At 39.0% G+C, this 24,914-nt stretch overlaps 1 protein-coding gene across 1 annotated transcript; it reads right to left on the bottom strand.

Moving 5' to 3' along the window:
* Nucleotides 1-6: 6 nt before the first annotated feature.
* LOC103774283 (tudor domain-containing protein 1-like) lies at nucleotides 7-24,624 on the bottom strand (the record flags this gene model as incomplete). The annotated part of the gene is made up of 21 exons (XM_008941675.1): nucleotides 24,516-24,624; nucleotides 23,236-23,306; nucleotides 22,905-23,052; nucleotides 22,435-22,537; nucleotides 21,236-21,284; nucleotides 17,146-17,194; nucleotides 15,542-15,625; nucleotides 14,917-15,084; nucleotides 13,666-13,773; nucleotides 13,254-13,424; nucleotides 12,425-12,673; nucleotides 10,393-10,515; nucleotides 9,180-9,290; nucleotides 8,822-8,992; nucleotides 7,553-7,798; nucleotides 6,935-7,059; nucleotides 6,610-6,712; nucleotides 5,554-5,721; nucleotides 5,038-5,259; nucleotides 4,784-4,865; nucleotides 7-256 (listed from the first exon to the last, which is right to left on the bottom strand). Coding segments are annotated over exons 1-21 (2,910 nt in total), but the record flags the coding sequence as incomplete, so codon positions are not given.
* Between the last annotated feature and the right edge of the window lie 290 nt (nucleotides 24,625-24,914).

Below are 24,914 nucleotides of genomic sequence, written 5' to 3'. Positions count from 1 at the left end.
TTTTACCTCCTCGCTGCCAGATCGGGTGCCGCGCAGCCCTGCCGCGCCCGGGGGCTTTGCTCCAGCCTCCTCCGCACCGGGGTTTATATTGCGCTCAGCTGCGGCAGCCTCGCCGCGCCTCCCCAGCCCGCACGTCCTCCCGCCACAGACACGAGGTGGGGGGAAGCTACCAAGGCCAAGAACACCCACACTGCTCCAGGTTACCTGTAAGAGTCCCTTCGGTACAGCTGAACATGCGTGCGCCCCAGGAGCACAGCTAACAGCAGAAGTCAAAGCAGACTGCAGGTTACTTTGCAGCCATAAATAACTTCATTTAGGCGTCAAGTTTGTTTTGAGACCGTTTTTCCACAGAACTATTCCCCACCTCTGAGTAAAAGTAGCATGTTTACACGTGCTACACAGAGGAATTACTTAGGTGGCTTTTTTTAAAAGCTATGGGTTGGTTTGTTTTCAGGTTTGCAGCTTTAATTGCTACATCAGATCTCCTTCCGCAGTTTTTTTTCAGCAGGACATGTAGTGCCTACCCTCCTCATAGCTGTAACCTGTCTTCACCCTTGAAAGCTGCACCGTACTAGAACTCCCCAGACAGATGCAGAGCAAATAAGACAGAAGAGGAGCTGCTACACGGGTTGGCAGCACCTAGACCTTGTTTTCTATCCTGCAAAGGTCTGACACGGAGTGAAAGGGTATGGAACCAGGCTAGACACACCCACCACCAAAAAACATCTCCCACAGTAAAAGCCAAGGAACAAAACAGCACCAGAGCAATTTATTTTAAATACAGTGGCACTAGATAGTGGCTTTGGGGAGAACATTTCTCTTACATAATACTGTTACCACAACAGAGCTGTGTTAAAACCCTGTAATTTTACAGCATTAAGAGGATCACTTTGCTGTATTTTCAAACATTCCCTACCAGGTAAATTTAAATTAGAGTACTAACTAAATCTAGCTGTTATCTTGAATTTCTTTTCAGAGGGTAATACAGTTCTCAGGAAGTTACTGTAACCTGTCTGGAGCTACCAAACAGCAGAGTGGATGCTGAATCCCACTCAGGAGTTCCCACTGACCCCTTCCCAAGGGTGGCAGTACTGCAGGCAGACAGAGCAGCTGCCCACTGTGACTGAGCAACACTCTTGTAAATAATAATAAAGAAAGTACCTTCATAAAAAGTGAAGATGTATTTAGGAGAGAAGCTGTCAGACCCACTTGTAGCAAGAGCTTGAAAGTAGACAGTGAGACGTGAGGAGTCCAAGCCTCAAGACAGCAGACTTTCAAAAGCATTGTACTGCCTTAACCTGACTGGTTTAACCAGTACCTAACGTGCAATGCCCAGGAGTTGCACAAGGCTGAACACTTTTAGTCAAGGAATCTCTCACACATCTCTTCCCAGACAAGACTAAACACAGATCAGGATTTTTTTGAACACATACCCTTACATCTACCTCATAGAATGCTGAGTCAGTAATGGAACACTACTACACCAAATGTAAGTAGTAACAAAGTCAGTTGAACCCAATGAACGAAGTAGACTCTAGTTTCTCCAACACCGATTTGTAAATGAAAATGATCTTTTAAAGATTTTTTTAAAGTTATTTTTCCATGCTATATAATTTTTATTAAACTTACACTACTTACCTCTCAGAAGTGCTTCTAGAGTTGTACTTCAGTTGTTTTCTTTCTCCAGACAGGAATTAAGAAATTTTATTCACCAAGAAGATGGATGTTATAAGTTTAAGTGCTTCACGTACCTTTTGTTCGGACAATCTTATAATGAATTTCCATGTGTGATTAGATTCTACACTAGCAATTAGACAAATATAATCCATATCTGATAGTTTTACTTCAAGAACAGATTTGAATTCCAGATTAAAAGTAGCAGAGAAAACCAAAGCAAGAGGAACCCAAGGCTACATCAAGTCGTCCAAGAGGTTTCCACTTCTCTTTCTTGGTTTGTCCCTACATTGGCATTTCTAAAGATTTAATCTGAAACTACACAGTGAATGAAGCCTCTGAACCATATGAATTCTCAAAGCAGAACAAGTGAAGACGCACTTTTCCTTTCTCATGCTTATCAAGGGTAGACCAGGTGGCTGCTTTTGCCTACTGCAGTCAAAGTCCTCTTCTGAACTGCAATGAATAGTTGCTAAGAAAAGGGGTCTGTGGAAAAGTGAACAGGAGCCACGGAAAGACTAAAGCACCAGCAAGGTTGCTTTGCATGCAGGGAAATACTTGAGAAAGTCACAGTTGTCCCAGCCACAATCTTTGTTCAGACTCAGGGGCACAAAGAGAACTCTAGAGACCAAAGTGCAAGAGCTCATCTCATTATTAGCTACTGCAAGAACATGAGGCAACAAAAACTAAGAGGCAGGAAAAAAAATCTGAGGCAAGTGTAATAGAATGTTAAGTCAAACAAAAATATTTTGCTTTAATAACAAGTTTAATATCAAGATCCTTTCTATTTGCACAAACCCTGAACTCCGAAGTCTTAATAAGCAAACATCTGCTATGCTCTATGAACAGTAATTTGGCATTGCTTAATAACATCATCACTGGATTAGCCAGAAATTACCAGCAAGTATCAACTACATTTTAGAGAAATAGTGAATCCTGTTATTAACAGATACTCAGTATTTTTGTCTTATCCCAGAATGGTACTTTTTATTATCACATGAAAAAAACTTGATGACATAGAAATCCTGACAACGTAGCTACAGACAACATGGTTCTAATACAACTGACTTCAGAACAACACTGACAGATGCATTTTATGCAGCGTAAGTGTAAACCAGACTCAGACTTCAATGAAACTGAAACCAAGTTTATGAAGAAAAATTCTCAGTGTAAGTTCAGACTGAAATTAAGTTGAGAGAAGATTAAACAAGACACAGTTTTTCAAGATGTATGGTACTGTAGTTGAAGTAAGCTTCATTATTATGACCATTTCAACAGTAAGTTTGCAAACACTCACAATGCAATGGCCACTTCATAAAATTACACATATTGAACAGTAAAATAAAGGAAAACCAAAATTTAGCAGCATGTGGTGGTATAAAAGAAAATCAGAAAATTTAGCTTGCGGTTTTGAAATCCTTCAAGCTACATACTTATTTCACCATAACAATCAAACACAAATACAGGTAGGTGAACAGCAGAATTTCTACAAAGTGACTCATTTTTAATAGGATGAATACACTTGTTCTTCCAAAAAATGGAACGGGTATACACACAAATGAGACAGCATGTGTCAGAGGCTTAGTGGCCCAGAAGGTTTTTCATTTCAGTGAATCCATCTGGATTTCCATACTTGTTTAAAAGGAAAAGCAGGATCTGTTCATGCTTTTTAAGCTGTGGAATAAGCAGAAAGAATTAGAAATACAATTTTTTTTTTTTTTAATTGCTGTTTTCAGATGAGGGTAGATCCTAAAACCACAAACTCAGCTAAGTCCTGTATTAATTCAAGGAATATGCAGATCCTTTCTGCTGCAAAATGTTCCGGATGGGAAAAAGCCAGCAGAACTAAAACCAACTTCCCCCTGCCCACCCTCCTTCTCCTGAAGAAACTTCCTTGAACAGAACTGATAAAGTACTCAAAATAGGACTGAGATCAGGATCTTAAAATTAGTTATTCACAGGTCTCTTTCCTGAAGTTTTCAGTTATATTGGAATCTTCCATCTTCTCTTCCTGTCATGAGACTTGAGCCAAACTTAACCAGGCAAGGAAAGATGGCAGCAAACAAAGTGATCAAACTGAAGTCAGAAAAGACATCAGTTAGGTCAAACTGGGTGATCAAAGGGATAACAGGGTAAGGGAAAGGAAGGTTTAACAGCCTACAGTGGGACAGAGAAGTCAACCACATTCAGCAACAGCACAGATTTACTGCCCTCTGCCACTAAACTGCTGGTAACTAAGGTTACCTCAAAGCAGTCAGGGTCTAAATGACCTTGAACAGAAATGCTTTTTTCCTACCTCCAAAATATCATAGTGCATATTTTTGATTTGACCTTGCTGCCTCTGGCTGGGGAGAGAGGGGCATGTTCAAACCACCCTTGAAAGGGGTTTGTGCCTCTAAAATTCAAAATTTTGCTGATTCCTCTGACAAAGATCCTCACTTTGAGAAAGGCTGATGCATCTTTTCTAATATATTTTTAAGCTAATTTTTAGCAATCTGAAGTTATGCTTTTGATAAATAGCCTAAGTTAAAATTAAAAAAAGCTTTAAACCAGAAAGCTTTCAAAAAGGCAAAAAAAATCCCTTGCTAGTGACAAATATGGTTACAAATTCCAGTGTTCTGAACTAAGATTCTCAGCTCTAGCTCCATGACTGACACTGTAGCACATTAATCTCTGAAACACACATTGTGAGAAAATTCTTACATGTGCAGCTGTCTGCCAAGTTGCCTCCACAGCAAAACACAGCAGTATTACTGAAATAATCCAGATGCCCTTAGTTCAAATAGTTTATGCAAAACACTGCAAGTACCTTTACACAGCATACAAAAGTAACATTCCTGAGCCCTCATACTCTAGAAAAAACCAAACCACAACACACACACAAACAACAAACCAAGTAGAGCTGTATGTGTGCCAAAATGCAAACTGAGGAAGTCTATGTGAGGATACATTATCCTCCCTCAGTTTCAGGATGCTCTAATTATTACCATATAAACTAAGAAGTAGTGCTGGGACATTCACTTTGAATATCTTCAGTGTTTCAGTTAGCTACCATCTCCCCACTCCCATGTGATTTCCATACAAGGTTTTTTTTTAAAATTCTCAAAACATAAAAGCATGAGCACTGCTTGGACTGAATCTTACCTGCTCTTTTAGTTCCATGCAGCAACATTTGGTCTCACCTCCACTGCCTACAAAAAACAAAGCAAGTGAGTGAGCAAAATACACATGGACACTGCTTCCCTCATTTAAGAGGTGATGTGGAATTCTAAGATATTTAGAAGGAAAAAATCATTTAGGCATTTCACATGCCCACAGTTCTTCAAATTAAGTAATCTGAAGTAATTAAGTGACAGTATGTACCGTGATGTTCAGCATGTAAGTTTTCAGCACTGCAGACTTTGACCAAACCTTCCATTACCAGTTTGTCAACTACATTCACACTACCATTTTCACTGTGTTTCACCACTGTTACTATGTTAGCATTTCCATTAGTCCCTTTCACTGTAATTGTGACATGTTTATTCCATAACATTTCTTTCAATTTGTCAAGTAATAATGGAGACCACGTGGCTTTCTCTATACCTGCAAAAAAAACGTACAATCAAGGTTGTTCTTCAAAATTTGCTTCTTGCATGTAATGCTATCACTGCTTTTGAAAAATATGATACTAAATTTTCCTAATATAAATAGCTTAGATCTGACAGATAACCAAACCCATGCTTTCAAAGCCAGCCTGCACAGCAGTAACCAGTATACTGTTGCAGCAGATCAGAATTGTTTATACTGTTCATTGCTTTATACTCATAATCAGGATATAGATCTAAAACATTCAGAAAAACCAGTCAAGGTTTTTTGTTTGTATGGTTTATTTTTTACCTGCAAGTGAACATGTAATTGCCTGAAAAGGCAGCGTTAAGTAGGAATTGGGGATTGGCAGCACTTTTGAAAATGGTAAAGTCTCTGTGTTCCCATAGTCTGCATACAGGACTTTCACAACAGACTGAGAAGCTTTTAGAACAAGAGCTCTGTACCACTGGCCATCACCTGAGAAGATGGAGACAGAAAGAATCACAAGTTTACACACAGCTTATCCCAAGAACAAGAATCTGCAAAGATTTCCAGGAACTTTTAAATACTCTGCTCTATCCAAAAGGCCGGCTGACAAGAAGCAAGCCCCACAGAACAACAGAATAGTGTGACTGCTCTATTCACCTAGCTATACACTCTCATAGTCTGCCTAGTATTTTTTTCATTTATCTACCCTTATTTTCCATGAGTTATCTGACATAGAACCTAAGTTCATTTTCAGCACTTGTCAATCTCTGGTAACAATCCACACGCAGTCAACATTTAACATTTATGAACCAACACTATTTTTTTTAAGAAACAAACAAACATTGAGCTAATACCTCAGCTGCGTATCCCCTCTTCTGAATAATTAAGACAATAAATTAAGTTGCTGCACTGTTAAGAATTCTTTTGACTTGAACTAACAGTTTGCTAGGCCTGGAAATTGTTAGGGTAACAAGGCTCAATGATCAGTTGTCACAGCCAGTGTCACCACCCGATGCTTCCACAAAGGAACAACAGAACACCACCCAGGCAACCACAGACCAGAAGCTGGTCTGCACAGATGCAAATGCACTATTGCTCTGCCATGAACTTCATGCTCCTGTGACTCAAACAAATTTCAGTTTAAACAGTAACTAGCTTCATTTTTTTCCAAAAGCTCCATATATTTGGCAGGGCACAATCTATTCCTTATATTCTCTCCAAAACTGTCAGAGGGTATCTTTGCCCTACAGAAGCAGCCAGGCTATACTTCATAACAGAATTAAGAGCACTTTAAAGTTGGCAGTTTTCCTCCTTCTGAAGGAAAAAAAAAAAAGTCTTACAGTGCTCAAGGAACTACAAGAAAAACACCTGCCTTACCTGAAAACCTGGCACAACATGCTTCACCCACTTTTGGTTTGAAGAGCCGGCTCTTACACGATTTACAGTAGCCTTCTAGATCAAGCATTAGCCTTTGCAGCCTCTCTTTAGCTACAGAAAAAAAAAAAATATATATAATTAACCATGTTTGCCTATAATGAAGAGCATCCTCACTTTTAAGCTCTCATACTCCCACCTTTGGCATTTTAAATGATACTTTTCTACTGTGTGAGCTACATTTCAAAATTATTCAGTCTGCTATAGTCCATTTTATTAGCTAGCTTGCAACAGTGACTTCTTTCTGATATCAGGGAACAGTGAACACTCTCTTACCTTTGTTTTGAACGGGTACAGCATAGAATAAGTCTGGGCTTGCAACTTCTGTTACACAGACAGACATGGTTTCATCTACAGCCAATTCAATTGACTTCCAGTGCCCAAGTGAGGTTTCTAACAAACAGTAAGAAAATGCAGTGTACCAGTTTCATCCAAGCACATATATATTTTAACTGCTACAGACCATCTTTTCAAATCCTAAGAGAAAACTGCATGTCTTTGAGAAGAGAAATCTAAACCAAGATAATTCTTGCTTACTTTGCCGTTCATATACTATTAGCAGATAAATGTAAAGTAAAAAACACCACAGAAAAATAATGTATTAGAAAGTAAATGTGGGTAAAGTTTCAGTCCTAACAAATTTGCAGTTCTCTATCAGATACTGAAGTGACATTCTTTTAAGACAAACCTGTCGATTTTTATCTTTCTGTCTGTAATGCCACCTGCAGGGCAGCTTATGTTTAACTGCATGAACTGCAAGAAGTGACAAGAAAAATCAAAATCATGCATGTTTATTATCAACTATGGCTAAAGAGCAAGATCACGGTTAAAGGCTGGAATACTAAAAATTCTTGTTCAATCTAAAAGATAGCATTCATTTAATTACCTTTTTTGTCAATGGACTTCTTTGGAAAGTTATTTTTACCTTGTAGAACTTCCTTTACAGCCAACTTTTCAGACGTTAATATCTCATTGATGACTTTTGGATGACCTGTGGAATTGTCAGTAAGCTCTACACCAGCCCCAAATCTGGAAAGTGAAGTTACTCTGGCCTGAAGCTTTATCCCTGCAGCGTACATACAAAATCTTGCTGTAGCTTCTGGAATCCACTTGCTATTAATAGGCTTTATACCTAGGAGGTAGGAGAACTGTTCAAAATAGCTCCATCAAGCAACTTACTGCAATGTTATATTTTCCTTTTTAAAATTCCCTTTATTTTTTTTAAAGCACAACTCTAAATACCAACATTACCTCTACTGCCTTAGGGACAGACATTGTACTTTATCCTGTTAACTGGTCTCCTGCTTCCCCATTTCTCCTAAATAAAACCACATTTCCTCAGCACACCCAAGTTTTGCTTTTCTGCATTTTAAGTTACTCTACCAATACCTGTGCCTTGGTATAAACAACACCATTAAGACTGTTTATAAGTCAGTTTCATACAGCTTTTTTTATCAAAGGAGCAGAAAACCAAAGTGTTTTAAGAAACCAAAAAACCCCACTAGAAGACACCTTGGGTTTTGAGCTTTTCCCCCCCCCATTTCCACGTTTTTTTATTTTTAAATCACGTAGACTACACTATAAACAAAGAATAATTCTGTAGAATAGAATGATTTGGTGTGGAAAAGGAGGAGGCAGAGAATTGATAGAAGACTGCAAAACAGCAGCATTGTGCCAAACCACAAGAATCAAATGAAACATTCCTACAGAGACCTGAAAGGCCAACCTGCTTCATAAAAACAGATGAGCTTTTTTGCCTTCAAAATTTTTGAGAAATAATGAAGTTTAATAATTATTATTATAAGCACATTCACTCTTAGCAAGGCAGCAACCAAAAGCTAGCAAGTGCTACAGATGAAGCAGAACTAAACGACAGTGTCCTTCTGACTGGTAGAGCAGTAAGTAACCTCCATGCAGATCACTCCAGGAGCTCAGGCAGGAGCCAGCACCTTTCTGTTAAATGCCTGTGTGCTCTGCAGTAAGGCTAGAACAGCTCCCACAGTTCCCAGAGGCTGGAAGCAGCACAGACGGTTACTATAAAACAAACAGGACAAAACCGCCCAGGTTCTGTGGCGTATACCCTGTCATCACTACCTTCCCCCAAAGCAAGTCTCTGAACACAACACCTCTTATAAGAATCTGTAAGCATATCCACCTGAGAGCCAGCATTTAATTCCTTGAGCTGGAAGTGTCAGGAATGAGGAGGAGATGTGCCGGATTTTATCCAGTGGGACTTCGGCAACGTTTCCATAGTCCACAAAGCACACTTCAGCAGTTCCATGGGAAGTGACGGTTTGCACCAAAGCACGGTACCAGTTACCATCATCTGATTTTGAAAAAGTTTAATAAGAATAATTATTTCACACATTTAGTAAATTACCAGCACTTATTTTTTAGTAAATGAACTCAATTCTTTGCTTTTCTGCCAATGCAAACTGATTAGCTGTCTGGTTTTTTTTGTTTTATGCTCACTCTGTGGAAAAAAAAAAAAGGTATTTTAGTCTGCTACTTACCAGAGAAAAAAGCACAGCAAGGTTCTCCATTCTCAGGCTTAAAAACATTTGGTGGAGTTTTCTTACAGTATTCAGACAATGATTTGTTAAGTAAATTCAGAGCAACTAACTCTGAAAATTAGAAAGAAAACAAGATTAACAAAATAAGCCGACTTGAACTTTCATCAATACTGTTTGCCATATATACCTTTCTTATACAAGATTTGATGGAAGATTTATGTGAATTTTATATTTTCATAAGAAAAGAATCATTTACACCTGGTTAGCTATTTAACTTACTAGACAGACTTAGCAGGTGATAGCTGGTATTTACTGGCAAATTAGTTCAGTATTATAGAAAAGTTACCAGTAGTTGTTCCTGCTAATCCAACAAGCATCCTTTACTCCAAAATCTAAAGTGTATTTACATCCAGGTAACACCCTGGCAATTATCTAGTTCGGCCAGCACATATGACATTACTGGATCTCACCCTGCTTGCTTATTTTTATATCACATCTTTTAGCCTAGTCTGTAACATCACTTTTAGGGAGGAATTCAGTCATGTTTTAAAGGTGATAACACATGAAGAATCCATACTATTCCTGGGTAAGTCAAGGAATAAACTTCCCTTACTTTTAAAGATCTGCCTTGTATTTTTGGTTTCCACTTCCAGCCAGTGAATTTAATTACACTTTCTCTAGTAGAGTAAAAAGGCAGTGGATATCAGAAATCTTTATACATGAAAATAGAGAACAAATTTTTTCTTTGAGCTTATCCAAGAGGAAATCAAGTGTCAAAAGCTGCATTTTCTCATTTTCATGTTATTTTGTCTCTTTAGAATCTAAGTTTTTATAAATTAGAACAAGACAGAGTACTAGAGGAGAGCTCCAGTAAATGATGTATGGGCACATGAACACATCTCTTATTTGACAACTTCTGTTTAGATATTCTTTGCCTAGGTTATGGCAGCTCTTTTCACTTTTCTCTACATTCTTAAATTAAGTTTTATTAAACTGCTTACCATCAACTTTTTCACATTTCAATCTCAGTAACTATATACAATCATCCAATTACCTTCATCATTCCACTTGTATTCTTAGATAAAAAAAATTATAAAGATAAGCCTTGGTGCTATAAGCTCACTTGAAACAATGTATTAGAACTATAATAAATAACAGTTTGAAAAAAGGAAGCAAAGAAACTAGCAAAATGAAAAAAGCTGAATAAGCTTACCATTGTTATTTGAGATCTGACAGTAGAATTCTCCTGGACTGTACACTGAACACACCATGACATCTACTGTTTGGTTAAGAGTTACTTTATTCCAGCTGAAAATTCTTTTGTTTGTTGTGTCCTCTAGAGAGGACAGAGAAGAGAGATGTAGAGGAAGGAAAAGAAATTAAAATAAGTTTTACAGGAAAAAAAATTATACATCCTGAAAGACATGCATGACCTTGCATTTTTTGTTATAAATAATCCAACAGACTAATTACCAGTGAGAGCCTCTTTGCAGAATGAAACCAAGCAAGAGAAATGTGCCAGATGTGTAATGTATTTGATCACTACTGGGAAGGGCAAGCTGTGGATGAGCGGGGAAAAGCAGTGACATAGGAACAGAGCAGGTGGCAATAACCTGAGCAAGAGGGAGACTCAGAAGCCTTGGTTCCTGGGAAGCAGGGTAGGGGCTTTGAAAGAGCCATCACTGAGAGCACTGGAAATAGTCTAAGGAGGAAAAAGAACAAAAGGATCACTAGACAGACTGGTTGCAGAAATGTGTACATTATACTAAAATGCCCGAAAGAAGCTTATTGTTTAACACAAGTTATAGAATAGATCAAGTGAAAACTAGAATTATGGCACATTGGAGAAGCCACCATTTCCTCCATTAAGCATTACTAAATCTTTCTGCATTTTTCATAGCTGTTAAGGTTGCTACAGTTCATGGTAGGCAGCAGTGTGCAGAAATACCCTCAGCCTTTCTACAGCTTGAGTGTGCTGACCTCCAGCAAGGGTTTAGGGTTTTTTTCTGAAAACAAAGCTCAAGAAAGTTTTGAGCTTCAAGGATGGCCACGCTGAGATTCTGTTCTGCTCAGCACTGCTTCTGACAAGCTTCGTAACTGTGAAATACAATTTTTTTTATCCTTTTATGTGATGGTGAGATTTCTTTTTAACAAGTCCTCTAAACAAAAAAAAAAACAAAACAACAACTTTTCTTCATTTCTGGCTAGCTAATTAAGATCTACTCTTATACCATGCCAGACCCAGCAATCACAGATTTAATCACGAAATTTAAGTACAGCAAACAAGTTACTGGAAAGTTATTCTGCAAGTTGAGAGAAAAATGTATCTGTTCAAATTCCAATATAAAACCCACAAGTTTTAAAACTCTTAAGACAAAAGTTGATAATTTGTTTAGAACCTGCATCCAGAAGCTCCCACTTGGTGTGAGAAATTAAAAAAGGTAAGAAGTAACTAAGAAACCTAAGAAGTATATGACAGGTCCTGGATGATGGCAATGGATCAAAATTTCATACAAGATTCCTTACCCTTATGAACAAAGATAAGTAATAACCATGTCCTGGCCATAAGGTGTGTAGTGAAGAAGATGAAGGGGCTTGGACACAGCCTAGACAAAAAGACTTCCCCCAATTTTCAGTACAGATGGATCAGGGGAGAACCTTTCTTTTACCAGACACAGGATGGAAAAAGAGGGGCTTAACATGCTTCATATGAAAGAAGCTAGGAATCTTCCACAATACAGAGAAATCTGACATAAAACTTGCACATCTCTCAAATTGAAGGTTTGACCACTGAATATAAAAAAGGCAATTTAGGCACAGCCTTGAAGTGTAATAGGTTACTGCAGTCAAATAGATTTTCAAGGACTAAATATGTAGGTTTACATGTAAAATATAAGTCAATAAAGATTAAATAGTATTTGACCTAAAGGACAAGGTACTAAGGACAAGGTACTAAGAACAAGCAGGCAGTAACTAGTCATATACTACTTCAGCTGGAAATTGTTAAGACTTCTTACCATAGTAAGTGAAATACTAGCACAGTGTTCCAAAAGCCAGCAACTCGGTGACACATGCACACAGGTACACATACAGATACAGAAGCAATTTCTTCATGGCAAAGTCATCACAGCTAAACATCAGAGCTGTGAAGGCTGGACAGACTTCATGAGCCACACTGGAAAGCTCTTACCAGTTAAGAACATGCACTCCTTGTACCCACTGTAGCAGGATCTGCTCACACTCACCCTCTGCTGGCTCCACGCCCTGCAGTGCGGGTGCTGGCGCGGCCGCCCTCGACTCCTCGGCCGCGCAGCCTCTCGCGAGGAGATGGCGCGAAATGTTTATTGCTGGAGTAACTGATGCATCCACCAGCTCCACCACAGAACTGTAACTTTCTTTAGCCACTACTTTTATTGTTAACACTTTGTCTTTCACCAGTTGGCTCATATAGGAAATAGCGTTTGAAGTCCACATTCCTGATGGTGGCTTTACACCTGAAAAGTCACACAATATGGAAAGGTTCTGAGGATAATTCAAGCCTCAACAGCTATGTGGAAAGGTAGAGCAACGTGGTTTGAAACAGCAGGTTGAGCAGCATGTATACCAACTCACTCAGCCCTACTCCTCATGCTGTAACAAGATTCTAAATCCAGTTATTTACATTCTGAATTTTTTTTTTTTTTTCAGTACTCTGATTTAATAAAAATCTGACAGAGGCCTGAATTCCAAGATATAAAATGAAATTTTACCTTCCTCTGCAGTGCTAAAACCACAACAGATTTAAGGATTCCACAAATCCAGTAGGTGACAGTTTTGCTTGGAACAAGAGCACAAAACCTAACAGGTATGTTAACACTTTTTTCCAAGCATACAACTGCAGGTCACCAGGTACATTAGGAAAGATTCGTCACATTTTGTAGGTACGCCACTATAATTAAGAATTCTGTAAGCAGCACCTATGGTTATGCCCATCCTTCCCCATATTCACTGTAAGATAATACAGGTGTGATCACTATCTTACCCCACTTATTTTGCTCCTATCCAGTGGAAAACAGCTTATCATTTACGCCATACCTGCCAAGGTACATCTTATGGCTTGAGCTGGCAAGTCCATTAATCTTGGAATCATAGGGCGAAGTCTAGTCAGTGGAAGAACTTCAAAATTACCATAATCTAGATAGCCTACCAAAACAGTGTCTTCAGAAGCACAGGCTGTAACAGCAGCACGATACCAACAATTGTCTTCTAGAAAGGAAAATACATGTTTATTGTACTTGCTTTTGACTTCTGAGAACAGAATGATTATTTTGGCAAACCAATATAAAAATAGAACACCAATCAACAGCTAAAACCAGACAAAAATCAACCCTCATCAACAGCTAAAACCATACACAAACTGTATGAAACGCCTCAAATGCAACCAAAATGTGTTTATCTTTTGTAATAAAGTGACAAGTTAAGAAGCATATTTTCACTCCAGTTTTACCTGTGAACTGGGCACAGCACACATCTCCAGCAGCAGGACGAAAATCTGGACTACTGGGTAGTTTGTCACAGTGTTCATTAAGAGCCACTTGAAGCTCAGCAAGTTGACCTGATGGTTAAAATATACAGGTTTTGGAAGGTACACTGCCTTGTAACTATTATAAAAGTACACAAATCTGAAGTTCAAAGCCTGGAAGAACATCTTGTAGTGTAACAGGGATTATTCCACATCATAGTTAATACAGTATCAGAACAGTGATGAGATTAGGACTCTTCAATTGCTAAGATTGAAGAGAATCCTCATGTCAGTCTATAGAATGACAGTGGTAAAGAAGGGAACAGACAGGGAAAAACAGACTTTTTCAACACAGAAACAAAACTGAAGGCAGCAGGAGTTGAAAGCAAGCTAGCGGAGGCATGCTAGAAAGAAAGCAGGAAGCCAGCTCTTCAAACAGATGAGTGCCACTTCCTGCTAAAGGACACACTATGCTGTCAGTCAGCCCAGAACTCAAGGGCTGCACAAGTACACAGAAGAGAAATCCACTGTAGGAGATACACCAGATCCCACCCAGCTGCAAAAGCCCTTTTAACTGAAAAAAAATCCTGCTGCCTTGGACAGCACTAGGACGACACAAGCCACAAGTTTACTGCACTCTTATTCTCCCCAGACATCTGTTTATGGGCACCATGGGACATGCACCAAATGTCCCTTCAGACCAGCACTCTGGCCCACCATAGCATCACTTGGTTTTATGTTTTACTGTATCAGAAGACATCAAAGCAACATTTGAGCACTACTATCTGGCCTTCTCAAACTCGGATATTCTCAACGTACTATGCAAGGAGGCAGTTCAGTCCACACACACAGCATTTAAGGAAACACCTCCCTCCAATGGTAAAGCAACAAGGCATCAAAGTAAATTACACTCATATGCACTTTTGGAACACATGAGAGAACATATTTAACATTAAGTATTTGTGATGCCAATTGACTTCAGATTGTTAAAATCCATGCCACACCATCTTTCTACTTTGCACTACTCAGGCTGCCCAGAAGCCACCACCTTACAGGTTAGTAAGTGATATTAACAACAGCATGGCTCTTAACTGAGGCCTGGGCTAGTGCTACAGGGAGTCACCATCTCAGGTCACACTATGAGACCAGCAACATCTTCCTCCAGCCATTCCCTCCTGGTAATGGAAAAGATGCCACACTAGGTATCTTACATCCTGTTTTCACCACATCACTTACGGCCACTCTGCGTCTGCTGACAGAAAAAGTTTTCTGGGTTTTGGATGCTGGAAACCACCCCAGAAAATTCATCTCCGATACATATGGAGACACACACTGCATCTGAATTAGCATAGTGAAGAACTTCAGGTGATTTTTCTGTACTTCCCTCAGAATGGTTTTCTGACACTGTATGTTACAAAAAAAAAAAACAAACACAAAAACAAAACACAGCAGTAAGAACAATGAGGTTACTGATCAAAAGCTGAATGATTTTGAAATGTGCAACCTCAGCAGCTAGGATTCAGAGACTCAAACTATACTAAGTTAAACTACAAGATTTAAACATGCTGAAGCATTTTATTCCTTTTGCTGACTCTTCAGAATTTGAAGGCTCCTGTCACATTATCCATGAAATTAATGGTCACAATCATCACTAAACAAGTGCTTTATACTATTAAAAAGCTTATGTGCTACTGTCGCTAGTGAATTAGTGAAGGCAGCTCCACTAGCCAGTGTTTAAGTAGGAGGCGACACTGGTGAACAGCTAGAATATTCACTACGTACAGAAAATCATGTGACATGGGAGGACTTAAAATTCCCCAACTTTTTTCCATCTCTTACTAAGTTTGATTTGTTTGCTTACCTCTTGGAGAGTCTGCTCCTTCAGCATTGCTTCCTGGAGTTAAAGACGATCTTATTTCTAAAGGTATTTTATCTAGGCAGTCTCCTAAAGTACAAGTGTAAAAAAAGTAATTTACCATACAAAATAGTCATCCTTTAGTTTTATTTCAGAACCATCTTCTGAGCCCAACCTATATCCCTATCACAAGGTAAGCATGTTCTACTACTTTGTGGAACAATTGAAACACTCAGAATGTAAAATAAAAGTAGTTTCAGAGTAACTCAAGTACTTTAAGTTTTCTGAAGACATTCAGAGCTCCAAGAGTGTTTAACAGCTTTTCAGCCAACAGCCTTTAGTGACTACAAGTAACAGATTACAGCTTTTCACACAAGGATTCACAGCCTACCTCCATACTTACAACACCGAGTATGCAACGTTACCAAGATTTACAAAGAAATATTGATTTTCTTAGCTACTACATATCCCATTTCTGATGCATGAAGCAGTATTCCAAGCTTTCTATATAATTATTTTCAACTGAAAACCTGACTACAGATGATTGTTGCTTGTGGCATGCATCTATTCCATGACCTTCTATTTAATTAATCCAGTGAGATTTCCCTGATATTCTCTCCAAGAGGTTGGCAAGCTATATTGCTTTGCCATTAGAGTGGTGTAAAGCAACCAAACACGAAATACGCCCAGCACAACCCTGAATCAGTTGAATTTACACAGGACTAAGGAGAACCATGATTTTATATATTGCAAGGGCTATGGCACAGAGATGAGCTTCGAGATGAGCTTACAATTTATCAGGAATTTTAGCAAGTTAAGAGGATCAACCATCACTTCCTTCAAAGTTTTTATGGGCTGCCTATCAATGAAAAGAATATGCTCTTAGCACTATACTGTCCTTTCTCTGCAGCCAGGAAAACATCCCCCCGAAGTAGTCCTCAGAATAGTGACAACAGGCACATCATCTGTGTATTGATCTGGTTCCATAGTCAAAACCACTCCTCCCCAGCCCAACTGACAATCTAAATTTGGACTCCTCAAAGGTCAGGTGCCCTGCTTGTCTCTGTCCACTGAAGTTTGCCAAGTTAGAAACAAACAGCTGACAATGTCCAGTGGCTGCACTTTCTTTGGGACACTTTTTTAGGTAGAATGTATGAAATAACAAAAGCTGCTACAATCATTAGTGGAACTAGAAACTATAATTTTTAAAGAGATAAAAATGCGTGAGAAAAGGAATAACACGTAACCACATTTTCATGCATCTATTAAAATGAAAATAAAGAGGGTAATCCAGAAAATGCTGTATTTATTACAATTATACCAGAAAAGTTACCTTGGTAAAATTTAAGGTTATTAAGCATAACAAGATATTTCAGGCGCAGACATTTTAAAGTGACCTCTACATGAAAAGTTGAAATACAAGAGATTTTTCTTTTTTAAAAAAGCCTGCAATACTGAGAAGGAGGAAAGAAAAGAAACCCTCTCCTCTTTTAAAGGTATTTAATGGGGGAGGGAAAGCAACATGAAAGACTTAACATTTGTAGGTTTGGGTTTGTTTGTTTTTTTTTCTTGTTGAGGGTTCCCCCCCACTACCACTACCAAGTACTTACCAAGATCTGGAAGAACAACTTCTACAGCAAAACTCAACATCATTTCCTCCTGTAATATGTCAACAATGGTTACTGAACAGTGTTTTCCCAGGAGCTGGGAGGAAAAGCTGGCAATGTCTTCATTCCATCCTTTTTGTTTTGGATCATAATTAGCAAAGGAACATTTAATGGCCTGGAAAGGATTGTAATTAGAAGAGAGAATAGGTGGATGTTTGCCCTGTAGAAAAAGCAACTAAATAATTAAGCCCCTCAGAAATACCATCTTGCCTATAAAAGTTAAAGCTGCAGTTGAATTGATAGCCCTTCAAATTCCAAAGGACTTCTTTACAAGAGAGTTAAGAATTGGGAAATGAAGTTCAAACTGTAAACTAAACTTCCTCCAATTCTCCCACTGTTTATGGGGTCTTAGGTAAAGTTGAGCATGTATCACACATCACATCTGACTACAGGTGCATGTCCTAACTTGCCTTCAGCAGATAATAATGGTTTTAAAATGGGATTTAAACAGCTCTCAGAAGCCTTTTATGGACGCAGTAGAAACTCAGGTGAACAAGCTTGGAAAGACTATTTATTGCACTAGCAGCTAATCATAGTTGTCACTGGTTGAAAGAATGCTCCTCTACTATTCTTTGTTAAAACATACTAGTTTAACACACAGATTAAAGCTAGACCATCTATTTTGTAATGGAAGACATCACACAGTATGGCAATGAACCAAGGCCAGCAGCTGCCTTTACTCCAAACAAAGTTTGCCCGAACTACAAGGAAATTTTTGCTACTGCATGAGACCAGATTAGAATGCTCAGGCCAAATGTTTTCCCTGCTGTCCTCTAGCCTGTAAGGCACTTGCAGACCTCACGACCCTGCATGGCTTTTTATTAGTTCAGAACCCAAGAATTCTGGGACTGGGAAGAAAAAAGGCCAGGTAGCCTCCCTTGGTCCCATGGGATTTATATTTTATGTGTTATTTTCACTGAACACAAAATACTGTGATCATGACAATTACACCAAGAGGTGAATCACACTCATTTCAGAGCCGTTCAGCTACGAGAGCTCAGCTACCGTTAGGAAACCAAAACTCACACGTGGAGGTAACAACAGTTCAGTGTCTTTGTGCAGAGCTTGAATCCAAGAGAGTGGAATATTTCCTTCAATCCCATGATCTATATAGAATACTTGTGCTTTCTTTTGCAGTGTATCCACATCTTTCACCAGTGCTCTACTCCAGGTCTGTGTAGGAATAAACAGTCTCAGTAAGAACACATTGTAATTTGCTTTACTTCATTACATTTGTTTATCAACAAAGGCAGTACCCAGTTCTGAAGCAACTCAAACACAGATCACTGTAGTGTTGACTTCTACAAAGAGAAAATTCTACTCCTATGGTTATTTGCTACTGTGCAGTAAACCAAGAATCTGCTAACAATGGAAGAGAAAAAGGGGAAGAAATACTAAAAGGGGTGGGAAGGGAAACAGGTACTAGATGTGGCTAGAGAAATGCAACTAGAAAAGTCAGGTAAGAAATCAGTCAAGAATAATGTCCTTAAATAAGCAGAATCATATTTCAAACTGTTCTAACTACAGTACTTTTAATATGCTAAGAACACACAGACTTCAAGCAGCAGTAGGACAAACTACCTACAGGGCTCAAGTACATAAACACACAGAAGTCAACTTTTTTTGGGGGGTTAAAGGGGCCATTGCCTTAAATGCAAGTTCCAGATGTCATAAAGCCAGTTACTACCACAATAAACTGATCTCTAATTAGCAGCCCTCACTGGCAGAGGCATAAAAGCAAATGATACAAACATGAGCTCCACACAGGCTGGTTACTTCATAGACACTCAGATGTTACCTGATCCAAGGGGTACCGTGCAGCACAGACTTCCCCTCTGGCAGCAACATAGAGCTCTTGAATAACCACGTTAGCATAATGGTCCTGCAGCTTCACACACAGTGTACCAAACTGGTCTAAACCTTCTGGAGAATTCATCTGTATATAAAACTCACTTGGACTCTTGAACTTTGTTACTGTACCCTAAAGAGAAAAGCCATAGTAGATGATATTTATGCAAGAACAACCTACAGTATATTATTCAGGACCAGTGTTCATTTCAATAAATGCATTTCATCCTACACCTGATTTTGTTCTTTTGGTTTGAATCTAGCAGTCATTAACTGCAGGGCACAAAACCAGTTATGTTCACCTTCACAGAAATAATCTTCCTCACTTACTCCACCCAGCCCTGCTTGCACTTACTCATCTTTACATAAAACAAAGGAGTTTTACAAGTGAGCAAAATTAAACAAAGAGCTGAGGTGACACACAGCTACATGTGCTTAACTAAGCTTCAAATGCAACCTAACAAAGCACTGCAGGATTCTTACACAATAAAAGTACCTGTACTTCCATAGCTTTTTTGATCTCTAGAGCCTGGAGATCTGAGAGCATAACTTTCTTCATGTGCTTTTCTGTCTTGGGAGAATCCACAGAGGTTGAATTACCCTGTTTAAAAAAGCTACAAGTTATGTTTAAACTAGAGTTGTTCAGCTGTAGCTCCTTGTAGTAACAAGCAATAAAAGGACTTTTAATAATTTCAAGAAACATGTAAAAAAAGTGGTTTTGTTGATTTTCAATGTATTCCTCATGAAAAAAGAACACTGTCCCAGAGATAATGAAAAACATGCTGAAGTCTCACACATTCACTCTTCTTCCACACCTGGACAACTCAGCTGTACCTCCTGCTTGTGATGCTCTTATCAATAAGAGGAATTGAATCCCACCTGCATCCTTCTGGCCTTAACACCACAGACTAAATGATAGCTAATGTCTTAACTTCTGGCACCAATTTAAAGAAAAAAAGTCTAAACATTTAGTGTAACCTGCTGAATACATACCATCTGTGTCTGTGACATCCTAAAACTATTAGAAAAATAACCTCATCTACGTGCTTGGGGAAAACTTCTTTTCCCTTTGGACCAAGATACCGCAGCCAATGCATGGTGGCTTAAATTACTGCTGCAGTTGTCAAATTAATAGTTTACTTGCAACAAAGATCCATCTACAAGATTTTTTGCATAAAAACACATCTCACACTACAATAGCAAAATACACGTGCAATATAAGTTTATACTAGCAATAAGCACTTTTCTTTCCACAGAATTTACTTGTGTTTCAGAAGACAAACCATGGTAAAATAAACCTTCTGCTATCTCAAAATAAATTGGCTAAAAATTGTTTATTCACATTGTACATTATCTTGATATCAAAGTCCTCACTATCAGTTGATAGTCACACATACAAAGGAGACTTATCAATATGAAATAAAAGCAGCCTCATGACCCAAATTGAAGTCTCCTTTATAAATTCCTTCAAAAAGTTAAACAGCTGAATGAACTACTTCCTTTGAAGTGCCTGATGAAGGAGTTCTCGTGCAGTGCAAACACAAGGCTAGCTGGAGGTATGCACATTTACTTGCTTTCATACACTCCACCCCAAGTACTCACGAAGACAGCAAAATGACCTCCTGCAGAAGAGTTCATAGGAAGTCTACAGGAAATGCTTGGCTGAAATTAAGATCAAGAGAGGCTTCAAAACATTATAAAATGATAATTACATCATGTTTAATTCCTGCTTCATCAAAAAACCAAAAACTTATCTGCATCTCTTACTGCTATACTACAATGCACAATACTACATTAAGTGTATTTCTCAAATAATTTGCAAACACCAGCTCACGACCTACACAGAAAACAAGACACCAGAATTTTTCTGAACTGGACAAGCTATGTCTGTTTCCTTCCCAAAATACTCCTCTAGTAAGACCATACATGCCTTGATTTTAACTTTTTTCACAGATGTTTTTCCAAACAAAAAAACAAGTTGTCTGACAGCGTTGCTAAGGGCTCTAGAAGTAACCTGTCTTTCAGTTCTTCTCCCAGTAACTTCTCATCTGAAGCACTGACCTTTCTAAAAGGAATAGATGGTAACTTTTGGACCTTGTTCTTCTCCTGTACAGGTTAAATTAAGCATATTGCAACTATCTTACAGCAGATCCATTCAAGCCATAGTGAAAATTGTATTCTATACCTTAAGACAAACTCTCTTCTCTGTTTTAGCAGGCAAGTTGCCTTCATTGCTGCTATTTACACTGTAATCAAAGAAAAAGGAAATAATTTTGAAGAACCAAAGACAGACAAGTAGCATTCATAACACCTACATGCAAATAGAACACAATGCATAATATGTGGGTTTTGTCAACCTCTATTCCTCCTCCAAGAGAGGTAGAACAGCAAATTTATCAGTTCCCTGTCAAATCTGGTGTTTTTTCTTTTGATCAAAATGGAAAAGAAATCTTGGACTGTTATTGTAGAGTTCTGCTAACACTGTAATCCCAAAACAACAATAGGAAATTTTTTGTTTTAAAAGTTGCTATTTCAGTTGAATATATAAGTAATACCCAGATAACATATCTGACAGATTGTTCCTGTGTTACCCCCATTCAGACAATGTAGCAAAACTTTTGGGGGAAAAAAACCACAAAACTTCTAATAAATTTTGATTATGGATTTGCTTTTGAATATATACCTGGCTGCAGATTCACCAAACTGCAACCATCACTTCTTACTAGACTGTCAGCTTAAACACTCAGATCACCCCCCCTAAGCTGTCCCAAAGCCAGCCAGTCAATTTGTACCCTGTTAGATCCTAATGGAGTTTACATTAATTGAAAAGGATTAGGGAGTGATCTCTTGAGCATCTACACTGGCAAGTCAAAAAGTGATGAGCAGCCAGGGAATGGCCTGGCTGAGAACTTCTAATGGCAGCTGTGCTCATCAAAGATAAAATATCCACAAAGTTCACTGAGGCTACACTTAGATTCAAAGTGTGCCTCATCAGAGCCCATTGAAGACAATCTATTAACCATTCCACTGCTGAAAAGTGCAGCCTCATTTCTCCTCCCTTGCCTACATCATCAACAGCAATAAAAGTCTGTGATAAGCTGGTATTCTTTCTGAATGCTCACATAGCTCTGACACAAGGGAAAAAAAGGTGTTTGCTTTAAGCCTCATTACAGAACACCTTCAGAACTTCAACAGTATCTTTCAAGTCACCCTTGTAAAGCAGCAGAGCCGAGTTTTCTGACAAGTATGGCATAATACAGTACCAGCCTAAGAATAAGCAAGATATTTTACTGTAATAGTGTCTTTACATTGTCATTTATGTTGTATCAGAAGGGATACTATTTTTCTGCAAAGATTATTTGGCAGAAATTTCAACAAACTTACTTTTTAACTGGTTCACATACAACACTATGTGCTGGCCAATCTTTTTTCTGACAATCCACAGAGCAATAGTAAATTTGCTTGCACTGCGAACACCTTAGTGACCCTAAAAAAAAAAGACAAAAAAATATTTATTTCAGACAATAGATTCCATGGATTATTTGCTTTACAAGACATTTCCACTACAATTCTAAGCATCAACAAATAGGGATTTGTATTAACACATAGCTGTCAGGCCTTTCTGCACCCTATGTCCCAGATTCCCTCCATATTCAAGAAGGGGAAAAAAAAAGACCCAAAATACATTTGCTTAGAGATGTCCCTAACTCAAACTATGTTCTGAATAGTCACTACACTTAAACCTGAGAGATCAAAAAGGTCCTAAAATGAATGCATATTTTTAACAAACCCTCTGATCTGTTTTCATTGCTAAACACACTATGCATCACAGACTGTGGGACAACAGCACTTACCAAACAGGCCACAATGATGGCAAGTAGTCTTTTCAGGGGGTGATACTACCAGACTGAAGAGACTTTTATCATAGCCAATAGAAAAAACATTCTCAGATGAATGCTGCGATTTCTTTGGCTTCTCATGACTCAAATCAGAGGGCGAGCCCTGTGGAAAGAAGTGATTCTTACTCCAAAAAAGCTGCCCATTAGGATAGAAATATTTTAATGCTCCCAAATATGACAACAAAGAGCCAAAACTTCAAAATTGTGGAAGAAGCAATATAAGCTGATAATTTCTATCTAGAAATGCTCGGAATATTCGGGGCAGTTACAAAGTGCAGTAACTCACAGTATTTCCTTTCTCAGCTGCAGCTGCAAACCGCAAGTTCCCTCTGCCCGTCAGGCGCTCCATGGAACCTCCTAGAGCAGAAGAATTTGCAGAGGGCTCTGGTTAGCAGCACTGACATGTGCCTGTGTTACAAAGCACCTGCAGGAAGACCAAGGCTTGTACCTACTTGTACTGTTCTGCTAGCACGTTTGAGCAAATGGAGATGGCAGGACCACCACACACTCTGGAAGCCGCTTCTTATCATGCTGATACTATGATTATTCAAACCTGCCATCAGTGGTATTATTAAAGTGACACTTCCATGCTCTATGCTTATCAGTCAATGTAAGTCTTAATGTCCTCCACCCAAAAGTTTGCTTCAATTAAAGTTGTTCAGCAAGAACAAATTCGCATGGTTTCCAATATTCATGGGGCAAAAATTTAGACTAGACAATTTTACAGTAGCTGAAACAGTACAAGTTTCCTTCAATACCGTTGAACATGTGGCCAATGTGAAGTTTATGCTTGTACCTAACTTTGTCACATCAACAAGCATGCAGAAACAAAATACTCTGGAAAATCAAAATCTCTTGTTTCAATCAGTGCATTCTGTGTCTTGTGGTCTTCACAGAATCATAGAATGATTTAGGTTGGAAGCTACCTTTAAGTCCCAATCCCCCTGCCATGGGCAGGGACACCTCCCACTAGACCAGGTTGCTCAAAGCCCCATCCAGCCTGGTCTCTATTTTATCACTCTTGTGCTGCAGTTAAAAGCTTTCTCTACTCTTTCTACACTTGGCAAAAAGTACTCTGTACTGTTTGTTCACAAAATGTTGAGTTTTATTAGAGATTTTAGAAACCCACCCTTGAAATTGAGAGCTTTTCTAAAAGAATGTGGTACCTGTGATTCTGCTACTTTAACCTCCACCTACAACTTTATCACATTTTCCTTCATATGAAGCAGTTCCATATCACATAAATGTTTGCAGCAGAGTGGGATGCAAAGAGGCTGCAGGATGAAAGTAGGGATTTAAAGATTCATTCATGCAGGCACACAAAGGCATTTTTAAGTTATGTTCTGAAGCTATATTTAAGGATCCACATAAGAAGGCTAATTCTCTACAGTCTATTTGTTTAATTTTGCACACTAACAAGTAAAATACTTTCTGCATTAAAGAACCCAATGCTCCAGATTACATGAGAGAAGTGCTTCAGGAGAACACATTGCCAAGCAAGAGTGGCTACCACCAGCCGCACACTAAGGTAGCTGGATTCTCAGAAGCCATCTCTGGAGAGGACACCTCGCTCCCGCTCAGACAAGCGGCCTCTCCACTGAAGCCCAAGCTGCACTCCGGGCTCCTCACAACCAGGGCCTGGACAACCTCCAGCTCCTGAGCAGCCAGAGCCCATGGCCACGGGGAACCGCTGCACCGGGCTCCACCAAAATGAACTTCAGGCACCTGCCTTCCCAACGCTAACAAGCAATGTAATTACTTTAAATACCCTTGCTACATTATAAGAGAAAAATTAAATTAAAAGGAATTTGCAAATAAAGCGGAGCATTCTTTGAATTAACGTTGCGACCAAGTCAAGCAGAAATGAGCTTCCCCAACGGCCTCCGAGCGGCACCGCTCCGCGCCACGTCCTGTCAACCAGAGCGCAGCTCAACGTCCCCACATCGAGCCGCCCGCTCCCGCCCG

This window comes from Merops nubicus, unplaced genomic scaffold, assembly GCF_000691845.1.
Source record: "Merops nubicus isolate BGI_N331 unplaced genomic scaffold, ASM69184v1 scaffold7676, whole genome shotgun sequence".
Taxonomy (NCBI): domain Eukaryota; kingdom Metazoa; phylum Chordata; class Aves; order Coraciiformes; family Meropidae; genus Merops; species Merops nubicus.
The sequence above is the reverse complement of the archived record's forward strand: the minus strand, read 5'-3'. Positions and strand labels throughout refer to the sequence as shown.